This window comes from Erpetoichthys calabaricus, chromosome 11 (assembly GCF_900747795.2).
Source record: "Erpetoichthys calabaricus chromosome 11, fErpCal1.3, whole genome shotgun sequence".
Classification (NCBI taxonomy): Eukaryota; Metazoa; Chordata; class Cladistia; order Polypteriformes; family Polypteridae; genus Erpetoichthys; species Erpetoichthys calabaricus.
The window spans coordinates 64,666,294-64,688,599 of NC_041404.2; the positions used below are offsets into that span (position 1 = coordinate 64,666,294).

Here is a 22,306-nt window from a genome sequence, read left to right on the forward strand (position 1 = left end):
TGCAACATTCAAGAAGGAGACCCTCCAGCCATCAATTTAAAAAGGCTCCCAGATTTGCAAGGCCACAATGCAGCCCACTGCCCCACCATGCTGACTCGTTCTGAAGAAAGAATCCCTAAATATCTACAATCATTAAATGTAGCCAATCATGAAGAAAGCTTGCAAATAGTTCATTTCTGTTTAGTTTTATGATTTTTATTTAATGAGTGGAACTCTGATCAGTTCCATGTAAATATAGACAAATTGTCATCATTACATGTGTTAGAAATATGGGACTGTCTATCTGAGCCTGTCTGGCTCTGATTTATAGTCACTCCATTACCTGTCGTCGCAATGCAGTCAAAGCCAACAAATGCATAGAAGCAGGTAGCCGCCCCAGCCAATGTTCCTTCAAAACCGAATGGAAAATATCCTCCATTGCCTATTTTATAGGTTGAATTGCTGCTACCTGAATGGTTTCTAAATGTAAAAAAGTGCAAATATTTCAATTAAAATAATCAAATTGTTCAAAGTCCACACTTAATTCAGTAAGAAGTTTAAAAAAAAAAACTCCTGAAAGATATTAATTTTAGCATCACAGAAATGGTTTAAAAAGTTGGGTATAAATATTTTTTTTCTGTGTTTTAAAAATAAATGAAAGCCGTATCACTTCGCTATCTATCAATTTAATACCAATATACAGTAGTAACTATGGTATTTGTTTAGTATCTATTAATCCACCTTTGTAACATGCTTATCCAAGACAAGGTTGCTGGGAAGCTAGAGCCTATCCCAGAAATCACTGGGCACAAGGCAACAACATCACCTGGAAATGGCATCAGTCCATCACAGGGTAATCACATACATACACACAGGCCAATTGAACTCTGCCAATTCACTTAAGCTGCATATCTTTTGACTGGGGGAGGAAACCAAAGGAAACCCATGTGGACGTTGGGAGAACATGCAAACTCCATGTAGGGAACACCAGGAGCATGAACCCTGGTCTCCTTATTACAAGGGGGGGGGGGGGGGGCAGTGCTATCTCTGCGTCACCATGGCACCCTACATGGTGTTCTTTCATTATAAATATGGAAGTTTTACACATTATTTTACTTCTGACTATGACTATAGCAATATAATTATTTCGATTGGGATATCACATCCCCTAGAGACTTTCAACTAACATGTAAAATAAAATGTGTATCTCAATCAATATATACATCTGAACAGATGTATTCAACCAAATGTATCTGAAACAGTTTATTTATTCCAAAGCCAGTACTTTTTTCCTGAATGGCAACTCATTAAATACAGTATATGTGTGTCACACCTGCATCTTCCAGGTTCCTCCCAGGTATGCAGTACCACCTTTGTGTCTTCTTCCTTTGCCTTCGCAGTATAGAGTAAGTGCCCAGTGAGGGCAACTGACTCCGCCTCTTCTGGCTCCCTGACCATAAAACCCCAGCTGACCAAAAGGAGGCATCACTTGGTGATGAGAGAGATGAAGAGACTGAGTTACTTCAAGACATAACAAGAAGCCATGCTAGATAGCAGTTTTCTGTTAGAACGGCAGAGGGTGAAATGTCTGTGCTTTCGTTTTGTTTTGGAAGTAAATGGGGACCACCAGATTGGCACCCCAATATTTATCACATTACCTCTGACACACTGAGTAAATTCGGCCCACAAATTAGTCAGCAGAAGTGCGTCAAGAAACGGTGCTGTAACTCCTTTATACCAACAGCGATACATCTGCATAATGCCTCACCGGGACTGCGACAGCCAAGTCTGAACTTTTCTTTCTTTTGAATTTTCTTGCTTTATAGTTATTCCAGTGTGTATTCAGACCAAACTGTGTGCATATTTATTTACTTACTTACTTATCTCTTTATTTATATATTAACTTATTTGAAGAGTTTCTATAAAAATCCAAATTTTCCCCTGGAGACAAATAAAGTTCTATCTATTTTATATATATGGATGGAACGAAAACAATGTTCTGTGTATCATCCCTCTAGCTGAAACACAAACACAGGAAAAAGTCCACATAGGCTGTATTTGTTGCACTGAAGTTGTCTCTCATAAATCATACAGGTTGCAATGATGTTTGTTAAACAGGCCATTTACATAAACTAAATTACCTCTAGATCATTTTCAGCTAATTAAAAAAAAAAGTCAGAAACAAATACTTGACAACAAAAAATTTGTTTCCATTTTGCTCAAAATACTATTATCAATAGCAGACCTAACAGAGTGTCGGACAATTAAACGGTGCAAACACATGCATATCATATCCACTCTTCTTTCTCTACTTTAGGCTGCTCCCATTAGGGGTCGCCACAGCGGATCATCTTCTTCCATACCTTCCTCTCCTCTGCATCTTGCTCTGTTATACTCATCATCCTCTCTTACCACATCCATAAACCTTCTCTTAGACCTTCCTCTTGTCCTCTTAGCTGGCAGCACCATTCATATAATTTCTTAATAGTGAGGGCAGCAAACTTTATGTCTCTTGACAATTAATAATAAAATGAAGTTTGCTGAAAAAAATCCTGCAATCATGTTATCACTTACACATGTCCATGGTAACTGCAAGCAAAAGGGAGAGCCCTCACAGCAAATGGCTGTTTTTACATAAAATGCATTATTATTAGACTTTTTTCTTGAGTAAAACTTTAACCTGAAGGCTCAAACCTGATAAGACGTGTAAAGTTTCTATGTTTTAAAACATTTAGAAATGTCAATATTCATGTCTTTTTATTAAGGTTTACATACCAGCTAAGAGGTTTTACAAGATTCTGTGCTAAAACTGAATATAAACAGGTGTGTGTGTGTGTGCACTGTCAATGTTTTTGCTTTTAAAAAGTCAGTTATTTCTTTTTGTTAGTAATACTGGTGATGAAGCATTGGTAAGCGGCTTACAGTATTCCTGCATTGTTTTAGTTTTTGCTGTTAAATTACACTACAATTTCCCAGTACTAAAGAGACACTTTGTGTGAGGTACAGTAAATTCCAATTGGTAGTATTGCTGAAAACTCTACAAATACCTCATCTAATGTGTTTTTACTTGATGTAGGATGAGAAGGAATCAAATATGAACTCTCTGCTTTTTCTTTGTCTTTTGGGAGAATAAGTAGAATGATGTCAAGGAGCCCAAAAATAATTTAAAAAAAGTTTGTTTAATGTATAAAGCAAAGAAGGGAGGGATGAAGAAAGAGATAAACCAAACCCTAATGCCTCTTTGGGGCTGTCTACACAAGTCCTGAATCCTTATCTACTTGGTGGGGTGGCTGCTTTCTCCTTGTCTGTCAGACAAGCCTGATGTTCTTTTCCTCCTGCCAGTGAGCTTCTCCCAAAACCTCCAGAGTCAACCTTCCCTCTGCTGTAAGAAAAACCTCCTCTTGGGCCCAACTGCTAGCCAAGCCATGAATCACTTTGGGGTCAATTCCTTTGTTACATGGTGTGAGAGACGGCCGGCAGCTCAATCCAGCCGGGACGTCCCAGGATGGGAAGAATGGAGAAGAGCAGCCTTTCCAGGACACTGCCTCCCCCAGGATGCTAGGTGGCAGCTCCCCTGGATGGTAAATGTTCCCCTGATTCATAATAATAATAAATAATAATAATAATTCATTACATTTATATAGCGCTTTTCTCACTACTCAAAGCACTATCCACACAGGGAGGAACCGGGAAGCAAACCCACAATCTTCCACAGTCTCCTTACTGCAAAGCAGCAGCACTACCACTGTGCCACTTGTGAGACGTGGAGTCTATTTTCTCAGCCCTGTTGGGTGCCGTGGGTGCCACCAGGGGGAGCTAATAAAGGACCTGGGGACTCCTACTTTTCTTACAACCCGGAAGTACTTCAGAGTCATGAGGACGGAAGCCCACAGTACTTCCAGGATGCTTGAGGAGGATGATGTGGTGTTTGACCCAGAAGAAGAGGAGAAACATTTCCGGGTCATGGAAAATACAAAGGACTGTTGGAGGCCCAGCAAGCTGAGCCGGAGTTGGGAGGTTGGGTGACAAGGCTGCTGGGAGTGGAGGATTGTTATTGTTGTATTACAGTGCTTTGTGCACTTTATTGAAGAAAATATTAAACAATTCTTCTTAGTGCTTTTATACATGTGTCTTGGACATCTGTCTATTGGGTTTCACGGGGCAACAGTGCCCATAGCGTCCATAATGGATACTTCCTGCCAGACTTTCCTGATGCCATTTTCTTTCCCCTTGACAAGGAAGGAAATGTTACTCAGAATACAACTCTCTCTGTTATACACTGGTTTCCCTGCCATGCCTGATGATTTCCACCATCTGCAAATGCCCACCACTTTGCCATCTTGATGATGTTTTTGCCCCAGCTAACTCTTGTCATCTGGGTACACCCTCGCATTATATAATAAACTGCTCAGCTGTGGTCATTTCCTTGTGCATTTCTATTTTTTAATAAGTATTAGTTTTTTTAATCGTTATATTCAGTATGGTAATTGTCAGTATTTTAAATTTTATTTTTATTCTAGTGTCCATTAGAGATAAATTTCACATTGATTTTGGAGAATTCACATTTGATGTCAGCTTATTTTTTTAACTCTCTGTTTACAAGTCGTTCCTTTTTCCTGTTATTACACCACATCATTTTATTCATTTGTTGACACCGCCATTTTCTAACTTTTGTATTCCATTTCTGTGGAGATCTATCCAATGATGCTCTGGGAATACACAACCTTTTGAAAGTATTTAGGCTATCATGTATAGACCTGCATTATCCAAGATCTGAAAGAGCTTTACCTGGAATAATTTTTGTTTTGATGTTTCCTGACATTTTGAACGTCAGCCTTGTTTCTTTGAACTATGATTTACAGTTTGCATTTAGGCATTGTCGAATGATCTGATGGAATTGTGATAAAGACTTTAGCACGATACGTTAACCACATCTTTTCTCCTGGCCCTTTTCTGAAACCTTTTTCTGCCTCTTTTGATAGAACAGTAGCATATTGTTATTAAATTGTTTATTTTTTGAAAGTATGATTTTTGGAGATATTTTTGTGACACTATCATGTTGCAGTTGCGTTTGACATTTCTCTGTGGGCACCATCATTCTGTGTGTTGTTTTTCATGTGTGCTGCCATAATGTCTATAACAATGTCTGTTGCTTGTCGTGGGTACTGACAACATGCAACATATGATTAAATCAGGTCTCCGCTAAAAAAAATGGCCACTGAAAGATTAGGAAAACACCTAATGAAAGACTAGCTCCGAAAAATTAGGAGTACATTTACATAGGGTTAAGTTTGGTAAGAACAACATCTTGATTTGACTTATTGGTTGACATTTTGGTTTCAGTTAACACTAACTCTAGATTTCTGTGGTTCAACTGCTGTCTGTTTTGCTGACAATCCATTATAACTTCCTTAAAAAAATTCTAATTCCTTGCTTCTCAATTCATTTTCATTTCTGCATGATTCTGCCAATTTCTAAAACAAACAGAATTGATATTAGGTGATCGATCCCAATGAAAGACATCACAAATAGGGAAAGAGAACTGGACTCATTAAAGTGTCTTGTCTTCTAGTCCATTGATGACACTCACCTTGTAGTTTCTTTTCTAAAGGGAATGAATGCACAGTATTCTGTTGAAATTCTTGAAGCCAGATACTTAACAAGTAATTCAAGTTAAATTAAAGAAAAAGTTAAACGGAGTAGGAAGAAAAAATCTTAATGCGGAAACAAATAATAGAAATTGAATAGCGAAGTCAGGCCAACTCATAGAAAATATGTAAAATTAAGTTTTTAATATAACTGTTTTAAATTATTTGGCAACACCTTTTACTTTTTCAAAAAAAGTAAACTTTTCTAGTTTGTGTTAAATAAATAAATAAGCACATACCCATCAGTGATATTTAAAAGAGCATCTGGAGTAATTTCCCAGTTCTTAATGTCTCCTTTAATGAATCCAGCGATTATGACAAACAAAAGTACCACAATGTTAATGCCAGTGAAGATTTTGTTGACAGTTGTAGATTCCTTTACTCCGAAAGCTAGGAGGCCTTAAATTAATAAAAAAGAGACATTTAAACATTAGCTTTTGTCATTTATTGCACTGTTTTGGTGCCAACCCACCATACACTTGACACCAAGATACACTATGAAAAGAAGGCACTTTGGAGTTTCAACATATCAAAAATTGTTGCATTATGCAGTTTAATAGAAGCTTTCTTTTTTTTACATTTTAATTCATCCATATTTTTTACAATTTAATTCATTCATCCTTATTTTTTTTATTTTTCCATTTTAGATTCCAAGAGCCATTGCCTGCTCCCACAGTATCCCTGGAGGAGTCTTCTGTCCATCTGAGCTGAAAAAACGAATAATTCCCAACATTTCTTAATAGCTAACAAATCACAGGTGCCAATGACATACCTGCTAGTAGTAAAATGAGGCCAGCTGCAAAAAAGTCAGGGTAGGGAGCCAGACCTGGTAGATTCATTGCTGTGTGCTTGCTTAAATACTCGGAAATTTTGTCATCAACAAGGTCATTAAATGTCCCACTCCATGCCCTTGCAACACTTGAAGCACCTTAAAAGGACAAACCAGGAAGACAAGAAATATATACATTATGAGGCATATACAGTATATTGTTACACTTTTAACAGTCAGCTCTTGTTTCAAAAATATAATATTGTATTTTACTATATAGTATTCTGCCATCAGATTTTCTTATCTGTATTTATGATGTTGAAAAAGTATCTATACTGATACAGTACAGCATGTTTGGGGTATATTATACACTCTATAGTCCAAATAAACTGTGGACATGGTTTAATCGCTACACATAGAAAACGTTGAGGAAAATGTCAATAATCTGCTTTGATTGGAGGACAAGAATCTTAGTGTGCCAATGATACCAGTGGGACACCCAATTAAATGTCTATAAAATTTTTGTGCTGTGCTTCTGGGTGAAACCACCAAGGGTAATCACACTGCTCAATGAAACAATCTTGTATCCGCAGGCTGAAATCACAAAGGGAAACCAAGACGAAACTGTCAACTGCGTATGCATCATTAATTTTACCACACTGCACTAACTGGGCAGGTGTCTATGCGTTACATTGTATGATCATCTCTCTGCTAAGTTAGAACTCTGAGTGAGACACTAACCCTAGTGACGTCAATGACGTCATGGATCTTTTTCCTGAATTATATTCTTCCCTTGTTTGTTATTTTTTCATTCGTTTTCACATTACTGTATTATTTATTTTGAAATGGCTTGTTGTCATTTTGGTTTCTTCTGGTTGCTGCCACTTTGGGTCACAGTTGCCATGTTGCTTTTTTGGTTGCAATGAATTACATCATTGATTCCACAGTATGAAGATCAGCACATCAGACCTGTATTTATCCAAGTCTTGCAAATTCCTACAAAAAGTCTTTTGTGCTGTTTCTCTTGTTATTACCCTCTACGATCTCTCAGTTCCTAACTTTAGCATTAGTATTTTGACTACAGTTCTTTGGGTTTCTATTTAGGGTCTAACGCATTCTCAGTAAGTCTTTTGATAATGACTTAATTTGTTTTTACGACTCTCAAATTACTTTTTGATGCATTCCAGTGCTAACCATAACACTTAGATTTATAAGTATAAGACAATACGATGCAATACAACTTATTTTTTGTAAAGCGTTCTTCACTGAATTCTCAGTTAAAATAAAAAGTATAGATTATTCTAATTGCTAAATACAGAACTGGTATACATATAAATGCAGATTTGTTAAAACACACAAAGAACAAGGTAGAAGACAGAATGAACCAGGTAACCCAGAGCCTGGTGACCTCAGGATTTTATCAGGTATCCTCTGTTCTGGCCATTAGGTGTAAAAGATTACTTCCTAAGATTACTTTCCAACTATACTCACTGAGAGTAATGTCAGGAGGTGTGTGAAAGTGCGCTCTGCCCTCAGAGGTGCAAAGTGTGACTGTAATTCCAGTAGACATGCTGATTGTACTTTGTTGGTTTAGTCCCCTTGTAAATGGAGTTAAATAGCTGTTATACACAGTAGAAATCATACACAGTAAGATAGCCATGTTTGTTTTGCCAGTCACAAGTTGCCTTCAGATGAATCAGTCCAAGCATATTTTATTGACATGCTTTACAAGCTTCTGTTACATCATTTCTTCTAAAGATCCCATTTTTTACCACAAGTCAGTTGAAAAAAGGTTTCCTCTGGTGCAGTAGTGTTCTTGTTGTGTATGGAAGGAATATAGAAGCACAAACTATCATTTTCATAGGCAGCAACATATTTACCATACACCTAGCACTCAATTTATAAATTATGAGGGGCTAAAGTTCATATTGTCTGCCAAGAGGAGGAATAGGTTTGTGCTGACAATGGCAATTTGGGCAAAGTAGCATAACACTGTTAATGCTGAATTATGTAATTTGCCTAATAAATACACTTGCATATATAAATTAGTATTTCACTTGGGCATCTTGCAAAATTGTTGTGTCATCCACCCTCTGTGCACTACACTCATTTTAGAGGTTTTGCTCTCCTCAACCCTTTCCTGTGTATCTTTGTCTCCATTGCCTCTCTCACAATTCTTTTATCTCTTTATTTGTTTAAAAATATACAGATTTTGGGGTACCACAGTTCATTTGGAGGTCCTGGAGCACAGTCACAGTCAGCTCTGGCACAAACCAGCTGCTGTATATACCGCGACCATTCACTCTGAAGTCTTTATGGCCCACTTGGACACATACTGTGTAATTATAATATTGCACCATTCTAATACACCTTTGATGTTTTTCAAAAACATTTTAATCAAAATTTGCTTTGCACAATTATCTTTCATTTTAAGGAAAAAGTGAAATGAGCATTAACCTTGCCCATTTTGTCTACAAAATTCAGCAACACCATGCTACCATGAAACACTTGCAATATCCCTGTGTTTCCATTAGTAAATCTCTACAGTCTGACCGCAGACAAACTGAAGACTGAGTGAGTGCTCAGCCCTTCAGGTTTGTATGCCAGAAAAGTTAAAAGTAAAACTGTGATCTGAAGATCTGCAAGATGGCCTTCTGTCCAAGGCAGTCTGAAGGTGTCTCAAACTTCAAAATCAGACCTCAAATGTGGTATACACTGAGTGGCCACCACAAAAAGCTTAAATTATTTGTGGTATAGGCTCAACATGGTTCCAAAAGTGTAGGGATGTTGGCCCATATTGATTACAAAGTGTCCCATGGCTGATGTGTAAATCAAGTTGCTTGTTCTTTTTCAACTTGCTAATTATAAATTGGATTCAGATCTGGCCACTGGTGAGGTCATGCATTAAGGTGAATTCACTGTCACATTTATAAAACTATTTCTTGTCTATTCTAGCCTTGTGACATGGAAAATTGTCCTGCTGGAGCATTGGACAGCATATAACCGAAATGAAGAGATGTACCAGATTATGAGTTATCTTCAGAGCTCCTGTGGCATTGCTCTGCTCAAATCAACACACCACCATTATCACATCAGCACCGTCACTACTCATATTAATTATGGGAGCTCCACAGCCTTGGAAGTTTTCGCCATATCCATCAGGAAATATCAAGGAGAACCAAAATTCAACACAGCAGCCATGTTTTTTCAGCCCTTGAGTGTCCAGTGTTTATGTTCCTTGGCCCACTTTAACCACAAATTGTTGTTATTTGATCAGCAGGATAGAAGTTGATGAGTCAATATACAGGGAGCGGAGTTTGTGGGGAGTTTCTCTGACAGACTGCTATGCTAAATCTGTGTGAATTCCTTTCTGTATGGGCTAGTAAAAATTAATCAGTTTCTTATTTCTAAGAAACCTTTATTTATCAAAGAAGTCAAAGAAATAAAGAGTTTTTTTCAAGGTTCAGTATTTCCAATCATTTTCTTGACACATAGTTAGATGGGCTTTTGTGAAACTCACTGGCTAATAAATACAAAGCTATCTATGAACATAACAAAAAATAAGCCGATCAAGAAAGCAACTGGTCTTGGAAACATTTGCACAAAATAATCTTCAAAATAAAATTCATGACAGGTGTGGAGAGTGGTGCTCAACAAAAAATGCTTCACTAATTTGGAGAAGGACAAGGTTATTACAGAAGGTGAGAGAACCATTAAGTATAAGAGACAGGAGACATTTTGCTCCTGTTAGAGATAGAAATCCCTACATGAACTGTAGTTAGGAAGTTCCAGTTCTATCTGTCCACATCCTTTTAACACCAAGATATCTGGACATGCATTAATAGATTCTTTTATTATAATTATCTATGTTTATCAATTTGAAATAGATTTACTATCATTTTAACACAGTTTTGTCAGTAAAGTTTGTAATTTTAAAATTAATTGAATTCAATTCAATTGCATAGAACAAGCTGTGAAAAGGGCTCAATAGGGACTACAATTGTGACATAATGTTTCCCTTTGATCAAAACAGGAGTCAAGTTTCAGGATGTCCAGGTGACACTGCATTATGCCCAAATATTGTGTATGGAGTTGAGGAGCAAATGGCTTTTGGGGCACTAACGTAAGTCCAGGGCACTTGGGGGACTATAGAAAGTGTTTTTGAAGTCCATCATGCCCTTAGTTGGTTATCTAATATTATCTAATATGTCTCTGCCACCCAGTAAGATGCAGGGACACATGGCAGTTGAACTTTAAGTCCAGTGGAGATAGGTGGAAGAGACTGGGCAAAGAGAAACTTTTTTATTTTGAATTGTTCTGTTACTTGTGTGCCTTTTGCATCCAAAGCCCTGTATTGTCATCTTTTGGGTTAAATTTAATCCTTTCTTTTTGTTATATTTATAGTTTATTTGGTATTTCTTATGTTAAGAAATGTGAGAATGCTCCCTTAGGCCAAAAAACTGCCTTTGCTCAACAAATGGACTGAGGCCATCACCTTCCAGTAGCCTTATTCTCACTGTATCACATAGTAAAACAAAATTGATACTTGCCTATCATATAAGAAAGGATCAGATTCCAGCCAGTGATGAAGGCCCAGATCTCACCAACAGTCACATAGCTATATAAATAAGCAGAGCCAGTTTTGGGTACTCTGGCACCAAATTCTGCATAACACAAGCCAGCAAAAATAGAAGCCACTGCTGCAATAAGGAAGGAGATCATAATGCTGGGACCAGACGTTTCACGTGCCACTTCTCCTGAAAGTACGTAGACTCCAGCTCCCAGTGTGCTTCCCACTCCCAGGGCAACAAGGTCGATGGTGGCCAGGCAGCGATTGAGATTTGTCTCTTCTCCATCTGTAGCCATCGGCTTTCTCCGCGAAAGACTCTGGGTGGCCTGCAACATTCTCCTTAGTAACATCATGTTCTGAAATAAAAATACATGAAATGTACAGATATATTAGGCCAATTTGGATATCTCTTCTATTGAAGAATAGCATGTTTATGAAACAGTCAGTCAATTTTGGATCAGTTAGCTCACACACCAACATTTAGTAACTTCATTTTAGAGAACTCAGCAATACTTTGAGCATATGTGAGGTGGTATATAATGTGTGAAACAATCGATGCAAAGAAAAAAGAAAATATTTGGGAAAATAGTTATAAGTATAATCTGTGTCATCAGATGGCATACTGTATATGATATAAAACAGCAGCTTCTACAATAAACTTCATTTACCTTTTTGTAAAATTAAGTAGGAAGAATTGGAACACTAACATATGACCGTGAGGCTGAAGAATTCTTATCTTGTCAGATGATTGTTTAAATTTAAAAAGCAAAAGAGGTTTAAAGAAATAAAAAATTTAAAGGGCAAAATACAGCTGTGACTATTAACAAATAAAAATGACATTTACCATACCAAAATCTGAGTTCTACTTTGGAGCCTGCGCTTGGCCCTTTTAGCCTGTTGTTTCGTCTACTCTTCAGGTGTTTTGTGTGTTATTTGTGATTCAGAAATGAATAATCACTTCACTTATGCTTTGTGTTTTCTTCAAGTGAGATAGATAGATAGATAGATAGATAGATAGATAGATAGATAGATAGATAGATAGATAGATAGATAGATAGATAGATAGATAGATAGATAGATAGATAGATAGATAGATAGATAGATAGATAGATATCTTTTCACAACATTATCGCTTTCTCTTTAGGTAGCATCAGAACCAGAACAAAGTATATTGTGGCTTTAAAGAAAATGGATTTAAATTAACAATACCTAGAATTTAAATTGTGTATTGCTATTTCATAGCCCAAATCTGTACCAAGTGCAAGTATAGTAAAATGTGTCCACTAAGAAGTAAAGATAAAAACTCTAACAATGAAGATGGTTGTTAAAATGTTAAGATTTGTTTAAATAATGGCAGTTAATTAATTTGTCGCACATAATACACACACCATTATTTATATGTGCTATTTGACCATCAGAGATAATGTATCACAAATGTTAACAGATGAGCAGCAGAAAGACCCATTATGTCATCAGATACTCTTTGCCAATTAAAATATAATTTCCTTATTAAGATTAAAAACACAGATGAAAGGTCAGTCCGTCGTTATCCAACTCGCTATATCCTAACACAGGATCACGGGGGTCTGCTGGAGTCAATCCCAGCCAGCAAAGGGCGCAAGGCAGGAACAAATCCTGGGCAGGGCTCCAGTCCACCGTAGCCGATGAAAGGTCACTCTCTCAAATAAGCAGAATCAATCAGTAAAAGCACTAAATTGTATTTTAAAGCAATGATCTCATTAGTAAAATAAACCGATAAAGTTATGCAAGTCAAAAGAAGACAACAGTGTACAAAGATATTAGCAAAACCTTGAGGAGGCCACACTAACAGTAATAGCTGCTCGACTGTAACACTGTAACGCTGTGGAAACGGAGGCATCAGTTGATCACGGAGAAGCTTCAGTTGATTCAAACGTGGATTGAGTCCCTTTCAGAGAGTTAATGTGGGATGAACAGTTCCAAATCAAGTGTGTCCTCAGCTTTCATTTAAATGTTATACTTAATGGAATCTTATTCTCAGACAATGGTTGACAGATTCACAAACAGGAAGCCCCACTTCTGTAATACTACAAAATGTGTGAAAAAGAGTTTTGTAGCAAATGTTCAGGAGAGCAAGAAGAGCAGATGGGTATCTTGGGGTGCTGCTGCTGACAGTTTTTTAACTTTAGAGCGCAGTTTAATAAGTGATTCATTATCTGTCAGAAATCTGGCATAGCTGAGCCAGTTGAGTTGAAATGAGACCAGTGTGTTTGTTCCAGTACTGAAGCAGCAGCTGCATTTTGAGCTGGTGGTCTTGTTGGGGGTTGAATTCTTGTTTTGTTAATTTTTTTATTTATTTCTCTGTTATTCTTTCTAGATTGATTTTGAAGTAATTTGTTGTATACATTCATCAGATTCTATCTGCTTGAGTGTACACTATGTTACTTTCTTAGAATTAAATTAATAAGAAATCTGTTTTGCAAAGAGAATTACTGTATTTCTTAACATATGATTGAAGCATAAAAAGGAGTTAAACATTAGACGGAGACAGAAGGCAATGATGCTGTATTTAACTGGTAGAATTAAGTCTTAACTGCATTAGATGCACGGAAGAAAATTCAGTTTCAACCCCAAGAATTTTTGCTGGTTATTAAAGTATAGTTTAACACGATCCAGATTATCACATATGTATATCACCATTACATGCACTAACTGTTTATTTTCCTCTAATCAAAAAGAAAATTAATTAATACTACACAAGTAATGAATTAAATAATCACCACTGGGTGACATGGTGGCACAGATTTGACTACTGCCATCTCACAATTGTAGCTGCTGCCAAGGCCACTCTCAGTGTGGAGTGTGCACGTTTTTCCTGTATTCATGTTGATTTTCTGTGGATGCTTCTGTTTCCTTCCACATCCTATGCTTGTTGGGTTTCATTAGTGGGTGTGAATATGGGTGTGTGCATGAGTGAGTGAGTTTGCCCTGGGCCTGACTGGCATCCCATCTCTTGCTGACCCCAACTCCACTGTGATCCTGAAGGAGAACGAGTGAGTGCTAAATAGATGGAAAAAATGTAAAAAGTCTCCTTACATTTCATTTATAAATGTAATTACCCTAACTTTTATTCATGTAAACTAATAATTTTAAACATGTAATAATGATCATATTTTTTCTTAGAATATCCAAAAACTTGATTATTCATTAAGTAAGATATAGAAAAAATGCCAGTTGTCATTTAATCTAATGTTATAAACTGCACACCTTGTTTCATATTCAGCCACTGAAAATCAAACTGCAGATGATGAGCATACTGCGATTAAAAATCCATATTCAGATATAAATAAATGAAATAGAGTGTCTTAATGTCAGTTTTTGTATTAAAATTGCTTTTCTGATCGTCATCTCTAAGGATTAACACATGCCACGTGAAAGCCACTTTTCTTATCACGCATGTTCTGCTTCTCTAGTGTTTCAAAAGCATATCTTACTCACCACAATCATGTTGTAATCCTTTTCCAAAAAACGTGAAATAAAGGCAGTAAAGCTTTAAGGAACAGTAAGCTAGCACTCTTTAAAAATGGAAAAAGAAGGGAGCCTTTATATACCCTTCTGTACCACATTCAGTGCTGTTTACTTTCAGATATGTACATTTATTAAGGGCTGGGCTGACTTATTCCATTGCATTAATAGTAAATCTGATATGTCGGGTTAAAATTTAAGGACCTTTCTAAAACGAAATATGATGGCATCGTCAACATTGTGTGAAAGTAAAAGAACTGTGTAAAATCTAAAAGGGTGACTACATTGGGCCTTAACTCACAAAAACAAACCAGAAAACAGCAAATTTAAATTGTTTTCCCTCTTGCACTTAAATCTCATGTTTCTTTTTTGTTTTAAAGTTTTTAATTATTTTTTAGGCTCACCAGTATGTTTTTCATTTTACTTTTTGTTTTTTTCATGTACTTTTCAGTCTGATTTTGACCTTTTCTATTTGTTTTTGAGTGTTTTTAATTTCTGATTTTCAAAGGATAAATTACTAATAAAAACACAGATTTAAACATGTGTTCCATCAGCTTCGGAAATCCCAACTGATGGAGAAGAGAATCTGGTGAAGGAGAGTAACGGATGGAGGTAATCCATTTAGTTGTCAATCTGAGACAATGTTTTAAAGCAATTAAGAAGTTAGTAACAATACTGAAAGGAGGCCAGTTGGCAGTATGTAAGATTAATGTGTCCTTAGTCCTAAAAAAAGGACTCACTTTCAGTAACACACTCATAGCTTCAGGAAACACCTTAAAGCATATAGAGTCTACTGAGGAAAATGCAAAAACGATTCAAAAATATCTGGACACTGGAATGTAGAAAAATGAAAAGTTAACATTATTTACAAATACAGGATGGACAGCTCTGACCTACAGGAAGCAACTTCTGAAGTGGATTTATGTTGACACAACAACCTCATCTAGGCAATGTGCAGAAGCAAGTAAAATGTCAGGTTATATTGTGAAAAATGTTGTGAAAAATTAAGGGTGTATTGTTCCTACTGTTTCAAATGCTAGTGAAGCCAAGTAGCAGGGCACAAAAGGAAAGAGCCCACTGGAAAGAAGAGACCCCTCTGGTCTCAGAAGTCTGACTGGCCACATGAGTTCTCCTTTGACTTGAATGGCGAAAACAGTTGTTGAGTTTGCGTCCCTGGAGCTCATTGGGGAGGTGCTGTTTGTGGAGTTCTATCTGTGTAAAGACAGTCTGGTTGCAAACCCATATGGAGCATTTTGTACATTTGTAGCTCCCACACAACAAATAGAGACAGACTGGCACCAGACTGCTACCAAGTGCATCCAGGGATTGAAAAGCATATCCCACTCATACAGGCTAAGGGAGTTAAACTTTGTTCTTGAGTGGAGAAGGCTACATATGGACCTAATCCAGATATTTATAATTTTCAAAGGCATTTTGAAAAATTGATGTAGCAGCAAGGTGAAAAAAGTAGATGTAAGACTTTAGCCAGGTAGTACTTCTTTGTGCAAAGAGTTATGGAAATCTGAGCTAGCCAAAGAAGTTTAATGTGTTATGCCAGCAAGAAAACACAAAGCAGCCTGCCATCTCCACAGTTTAGATGCCTAACTTCTGTCTTAACCCAATTTGACCACCCCAAAAGGTTTTTTTTGGCAATGACTGTTTAGGAGTAACTATTATATTTAAAGCATTTCTTATTGGAGTAATTAAAAAAAAAGTCTTCACCCAAGACTGAAAATAAAATCAAAAACAGAAAGAAGCCTTTTCTAACAGTTGTGAGTTGTTTTTCAAGCCAAAGAGTTTAACTGTAGAATTTCATAAGAATTGCAAAAAGTTAATCACCAACATTCTGTTATTTTACCAAAGCCAAAACACTAAGATTAAACCCGAGTCATAATAACAGAGCTGTGAGTTGGAACCAGGTCAACCACACTTATTCACTGATCCGATTTGTAGCTCAGATCACAAGGCTCCTGTGCTACACTGTAGTTTGTAAGTGAGTCCTTAAGAAGCAAACCAGAGTGGAGGTTCCTGGCAAACCAGGCAAGACCCCCTAGCAATCCATTAACTGCCTGTAGTGGCTTCTAAAATGAACATACCATTTAAATAAAACAATATAAATCTACAAATAAAGAAATAAAACTCATATATAAAAACAAAACTCAAAAAGTAAGCTTTCAAAATGTAAAAATCTTGTGAAGCAAAAACAAAATTCTGAAGCACAAAAAGTTTGTAGCCTTCCCAATTCTGAAGCACACAAATTTTGGAACCTTCCCAGTTTTTTAACAGGATGAACTGAATAATCTTTATTTCTCAAATGTCTTATATTTTAATTTAACATGAGTCAATGAAATTTTAGAGAGAGGGGACTGATGTGGACAAATGTTAAAATCAGCTCCAGATCACTAAAATCAAAAGGAAATGCTGGTTTGGAGACAGATTGCAGATTTAAGACTACAACTAATGGCTTTGGCTGGTCTCTCTCAGAAACACAAATGAGAATAAAAAATAAGAGTGAATGATAATTTGCATCTCCATGGTTCAAGAAATATTTCACCTTTTCTCAGCAATTACATTTGATGGATATTCTCCCAAAGGCTACTAGGTAACTTTAGGCCGTTTCAGGCCTCCTTTACAGATGATGATATCATACATTTTTGGTAATCCATAATGAGATAGCACCTGACCAAATTAAAAAACCAATGCATTTATGATCAGATTGTGATTGAATCGCTTAGAGCACATTTAGTGGGCATTAGAAAGAATGCAATTATATTTAACCCAATGTGAATGTGCTACATAAGCAAAAGCTGATATGAGGTTTGCATGAGGAAGACAACATCAGATCTCCATCGAGACACAATGCAGACACTAGAGGCAAATTTGATCCAGCTAAATATCATTCAGATATGAAACACGTTATTGCCAAGTGAAAAGGAGGCATTAGAATCTGTTATGTCAGAAGAAGGATGTCACTTAGGAAAGTATGAACCAAAAAAATCATTAAAGACCCATAAACACTTTGTAGAATGCTACTGTATTACAAACATGATAATTTTCAGTAACTCCAAAGGCTACTTGGAAGCCTTCAGGTGGGAATTGCCATTTTCAATGTAGGGGTAGGTATAACCTGAGATGTAATGTAGCTTGAGAACTTCAAGAGACAGACTGACAATTTCATTCATTTTGTTGTCATTTTCATCCTTTCTATCCATACCTATGTGCTTTCACCTTGAATACCCAATTAAGTGGTCCAAAAGTCTTGTAAATCAAAATAATTAGGAAAATACAAATCACTGGTATAGATAACAGAAAACTATCAAAGTAAAGATGGAAGATGTTGCTTAAAATTGATCTTTTTCCAAACTAAAACAAAGCAAATCCTTCTTAGGGAACCGCAGTGAGGTATTTACATTCGATGTTTAATTTGTATGCAATGCTTATTTAACTTTATTATTAAAGAGACTAAGTAAATGTACATATGCTTACTTAATCTTTTGAATAATGATTCATATAAAGAATGTTGGCATATGGCATACACAAATATGCCATGTGCCAATATATTTTTATTTCTTCATATTGTTATGTTAATCTTGCACCCAGAGTCGGGGTGCCCAGCTTTCAATGAACAAAGTGATTTACCCTTTTATAATCCTTCCTATTACTTATAGGATATTTCCTAAACCATGAAGAATGAGTGCCATGTTTGCCAGTTGAATTAATTAATTACTGTTGTCTTCAGCAAAAAGAATATCAGTAATTTATATTTGCTTAAGTCCTTAAATGATAAAAAGGATGCCATTACTTGTTCCACATATCTAACAGATGGTGCTCATGAAAAAGCTTAACTAAGACATAAAAAATCTCACAACCGTTATAGCTAACTTTTTTGAAAAATGTATACAAAACACTTCAGACATATTACTTTTTTTTCCTTTTTTAATATCTGAATTTTATTAAAGGGTAAGCAAGCCAATATACGGAGAAAATAACACAGTAGTATTACAAATTACATAATCAAATGCTGATTACACAGCAATATTGTTTTAATCAACGTCAATTTCTGTACTATGCTGAGAGAGAGTCAGGTGATGGAATCAGATTGTAAGAAAAGCCACACTAAATCTGGAAGACCACAAAAAACTGATAGTTTACATTTTTATAAATGCATCCATTCAGCCATCCATCCATCCATCCTCCTACTTCAGCCAGAGTTTCCACCCTAATTGTAGTGTTACCAATAAACATGACCTGCATGTCTTTGGGATGTGGGGCGACAGCTGAAATTCCCTAAGAAAAACTACTACAAACACAAACAGAACACATAGACTCCATGTGGACAGTAAATTAGGAAGAATCGTTTAAGTTAAGGTCAAATAGGGACAATTTTCTCCCGCTCTTATTACTTCCATCCATCCATCCATTTTCCAACCCGCTGAATCCAAACACAGGGTCACAGGGGTCTGCTGGAGCCAATCCCAGCCAACACAGAGCACAAGGCAGGAACCAATCCCGGGCAAGGTGCAAACCCACCACAGGACACACACAAACACACCCAGCGCACACTAGGGCCAATTTAGAATCGCCAGTCCACCTAACCTGCATGTCTTTGGACTGTGGGAGGAAACCCACGCAGACACGGGGAGAACATGCAAACTCCATGCAGGGAGGACCCGGGAAGTGAACCCAGGTCCCCAGGTCTCCCAACTGCGAGGCAGCAGCGCTACCCACTGCGCCACTGTGCCGCCTTCTTATTACTTATGTACTGTAAATACTGAGAATCAGTGGGAGAAAGAAAGGAGTAGAGAGCAAAAGACAAAGAGATAAGAGCAACCTAAGCACAGGCTGATAAGGTGAACCATAATATGCAGAGCATTGAGCAAAGCTAGGCAAACATTCATTTTTATCTGTGTTGTCTAAGAAACATAAAATCATAGCAGATTTCACAGACAAGAAGACATGATTTAGTTAATTAATCTTGTTTGCTTAGCTAATAGCTAGTGATAAACAGATGATTCACACAAAGCTGTATTTGCAGTGAAACACAGAAACATTTTATGAAACCCATGTTTCTAACATTGACACAGGAATAAAGGTGTTTAGTTTCAGACTGAGAGGGTTTTAATAATTTCATTCTGTATATGTATGCCTGTTTCTTGGTGTTTAAATAAAGTTCTCCAGTGAAAAAACAATAATATCAGAGTCAATTCCTACCACTTATAGACTTTTGGTCGAATTGTAAGACATGTGCTGTGATTGTTCTGGTAGTACAGTATCCACTTTGCCAATAATAATGGCAGTCTTAGCAGTCGCAATCTTAAAGATGCATAAGTGATAAAAATGATACTCACTGCATTCCTCTATGGTGCTTGGAGAGTGCATATCCTCAGCCTCATCAGCAGGAATCAGGAAAGAGGAAAAGTGCAGTTGCTAGGTCAAAGCAAAAGGTGGGCATTGTTGTAGTGCATTTTCCTGACCAGAAAATGCAGTAATGTGTGCGATGAATCATTTTTGCTTATCTGCAGTGATGCAAACAAAATCCATGGCATATATGTAATTGATTTTAGTGGTGTGCTGTGAATTATCTGCAATACACAACTAACTGGGTCACAGAGAGCAAAATTTCTTGCTTCCACCCAAAAGGCCTTTGAAAACACTAAATAACTTCTTTTAGTGAATTTTGCAAAACTGTATGTAGAACAAAATTCGGATGTTTTGCTGATCACCACTAATTGCTAAGTTTACCCAATATTTTGTCTAGATTTACTTTAAAAGACCCCAGATTACAATACTTCAACTACATGCTTAAATTGTTCCCACACCTCCTTGTGTTAAGACGTATTTTCTCAACTCTAGTTTGAAGACGCTTCATCTTAATGTCCATTGATGTCCACACATACTGTATGCAATGCACTGTTAAAATCAATCATTTCTACAGAATCAACCGTACAGATGCCCTTGAATTTTAAAGACCTGAAATACATTTGAACTTGGCCTTTTCTGTTCAAAACTAAAGATGTCTAATTTCCTTTATTTGTAAGAGTTGCTCATAAGCACGGAATGATTTGCTTTGACTTCTCTGCACAGATTCTAGTGCTGCTATACAGTATTTCGGTAACTGCATCAACTGCCTTCAAGATAGGCCCTAAATCAGATTAGGAATATGAGAATGTTATATTTTTGGGGTTTTTAAATTTGCTATTGGGGGGTACATGCTGCTAATGGCACTGTTTAAAATAAAGATTAATGAATTGAATGACCTCTAATAGCTTTAAAAAATCTTTTTTTTCCAGTTGCTTTGGTAATATTTCTGTGCAGTTGATGATCTGTCCTCATTGGAATGCCAAAATTGCACATCACAACCTCCAACTGCTTATATACAAAGCACGCTCTTAGAGTAACAACCAGTCTAGATCCACTTATAAACAATGAAAATGGATAACCAGTTCCATTTCCATGTATTCCGTGATTAAAAGTGCTTTGTAAAATATATTCATCCATCCATCCATCCATTATCCAACCCGCTATATCCTAACTACAGCTGTCTTTTATTTTATTTTATTTTATTATTTTACTTTATTTTATTATTGGATTTTAGCTGAATTCATGATTATGTTTGATGTTCCATGAAACTTTAGTGCTCAATTTAACTCTTTCAGTGCTGATGTCTTTTTTGTCAAAAGGAGAATTTGACGATGGTAATCAACTGTAAAATGTGACAAAACCAACCATTATGTTTTAGTTGGAGTCTCGTTGGTTGAAGGAAAGTTGTGTTTTGACTAAGATTTCCTGCACTCCCATGAGTAGCAAGGCACAAACAACAGCAAAAATGGCCCTGACACCTGACGACAGATCAAAGCAGATGCGTAAAACAGAATATTCCGGCGATAACGTTTTGTCTATTCTCTCTGAACTGGACTATGATTTGTCAGACTCAGATTTTTAATGTGAGGTTCCGGCTTCAGTTTATTGGTCCCCAGCTATTCGTGGTGCTTGCACAGGTTCAAGTAGCTGACATGCCTATGGCACTGTTCGCCTGGGAGGACTGCCCCTTAACAATGATAAGAGGTAGAATCCAGATTGCAATACACTGTGAAAGTGACCACTGCTGCTGTCCCAGCCACGTGAAGACAGCCTGGCAGAAATTCTTGGCAAACTTGCAGCCACAGCATGTAACAACAATGTTTCATGTTGTGTTATGTTACGTATTTCTGTGTGAAGCCATTGCTTTTCAGAAAATTATGTTTTTTGGAAAAAATATTCATCCCTCAAAGAGTTAAGTATATTAACACATTAAGAGTGCAGATTTCCAGGACATTCTGCAATCCCTTACAGATACAACAGTTTGTGGACGTCTGTTCACATTTTTCCTATGATTTGCTTTGTAAAGAACATTACCATCACCCAGGTGTCTTCTGTTTTGGACAAATACAACGCTCTCTACTTTAGAAAAGCAAACAGTTTAATTAAAGATGTCAGTCATCCTGCATGACCACTTTTTTATTCTTCCCTTCTGATAAATGGTACAGGGCGATCGACACTCGCACCAGTAGATTCAGAGACAATTTCTAGCAGACAATCATAAGAATGCAAATATTGTGTATATAAATGTTGCATGCTATGTGTACTTTTCATTTATTTATTTTGTATAGTATTTTTGTCGGCTGTCCAATGGAGATCTATAAGTAAGAATTTTATTGTATTATGTTATAATGACAATAAATGTAAAATTAACATTACAGTACTTTAATCACAAGACATACTATCATATGCTTATTGGTTGCAAACCCAGAATCATCTAAGATTTTAAAAAAAAAGTTGTGTCATTTTCTGTTTCAC

At 36.7% G+C, this 22,306-nt stretch overlaps 1 protein-coding gene across 1 annotated transcript in view; it reads right to left on the reverse strand.

Annotated features, from left to right (window-relative positions):
• Nucleotides 1–14,514, reverse strand: part of zgc:175280 (cationic amino acid transporter 2 family protein) — a 90,963-nt gene extending 76,449 nt beyond the window's left edge. The window contains exons 1-5 of the mRNA XM_028813219.2: nucleotides 14,444–14,514; nucleotides 10,947–11,322; nucleotides 6,400–6,555; nucleotides 5,867–6,026; nucleotides 323–459 (exon numbers count right to left, since the gene is read on the reverse strand). Coding sequence (XP_028669052.1) covers nucleotides 323–459; nucleotides 5,867–6,026; nucleotides 6,400–6,555; nucleotides 10,947–11,322; nucleotides 14,444–14,452 — 838 coding nt within the window. The 5' untranslated portion in view covers nucleotides 14,453–14,514. The remainder of the gene's footprint in view (nucleotides 1–322; nucleotides 460–5,866; nucleotides 6,027–6,399; nucleotides 6,556–10,946; nucleotides 11,323–14,443) is intronic.
• Nucleotides 14,515–22,306: the final 7,792 nt, after the last annotated feature.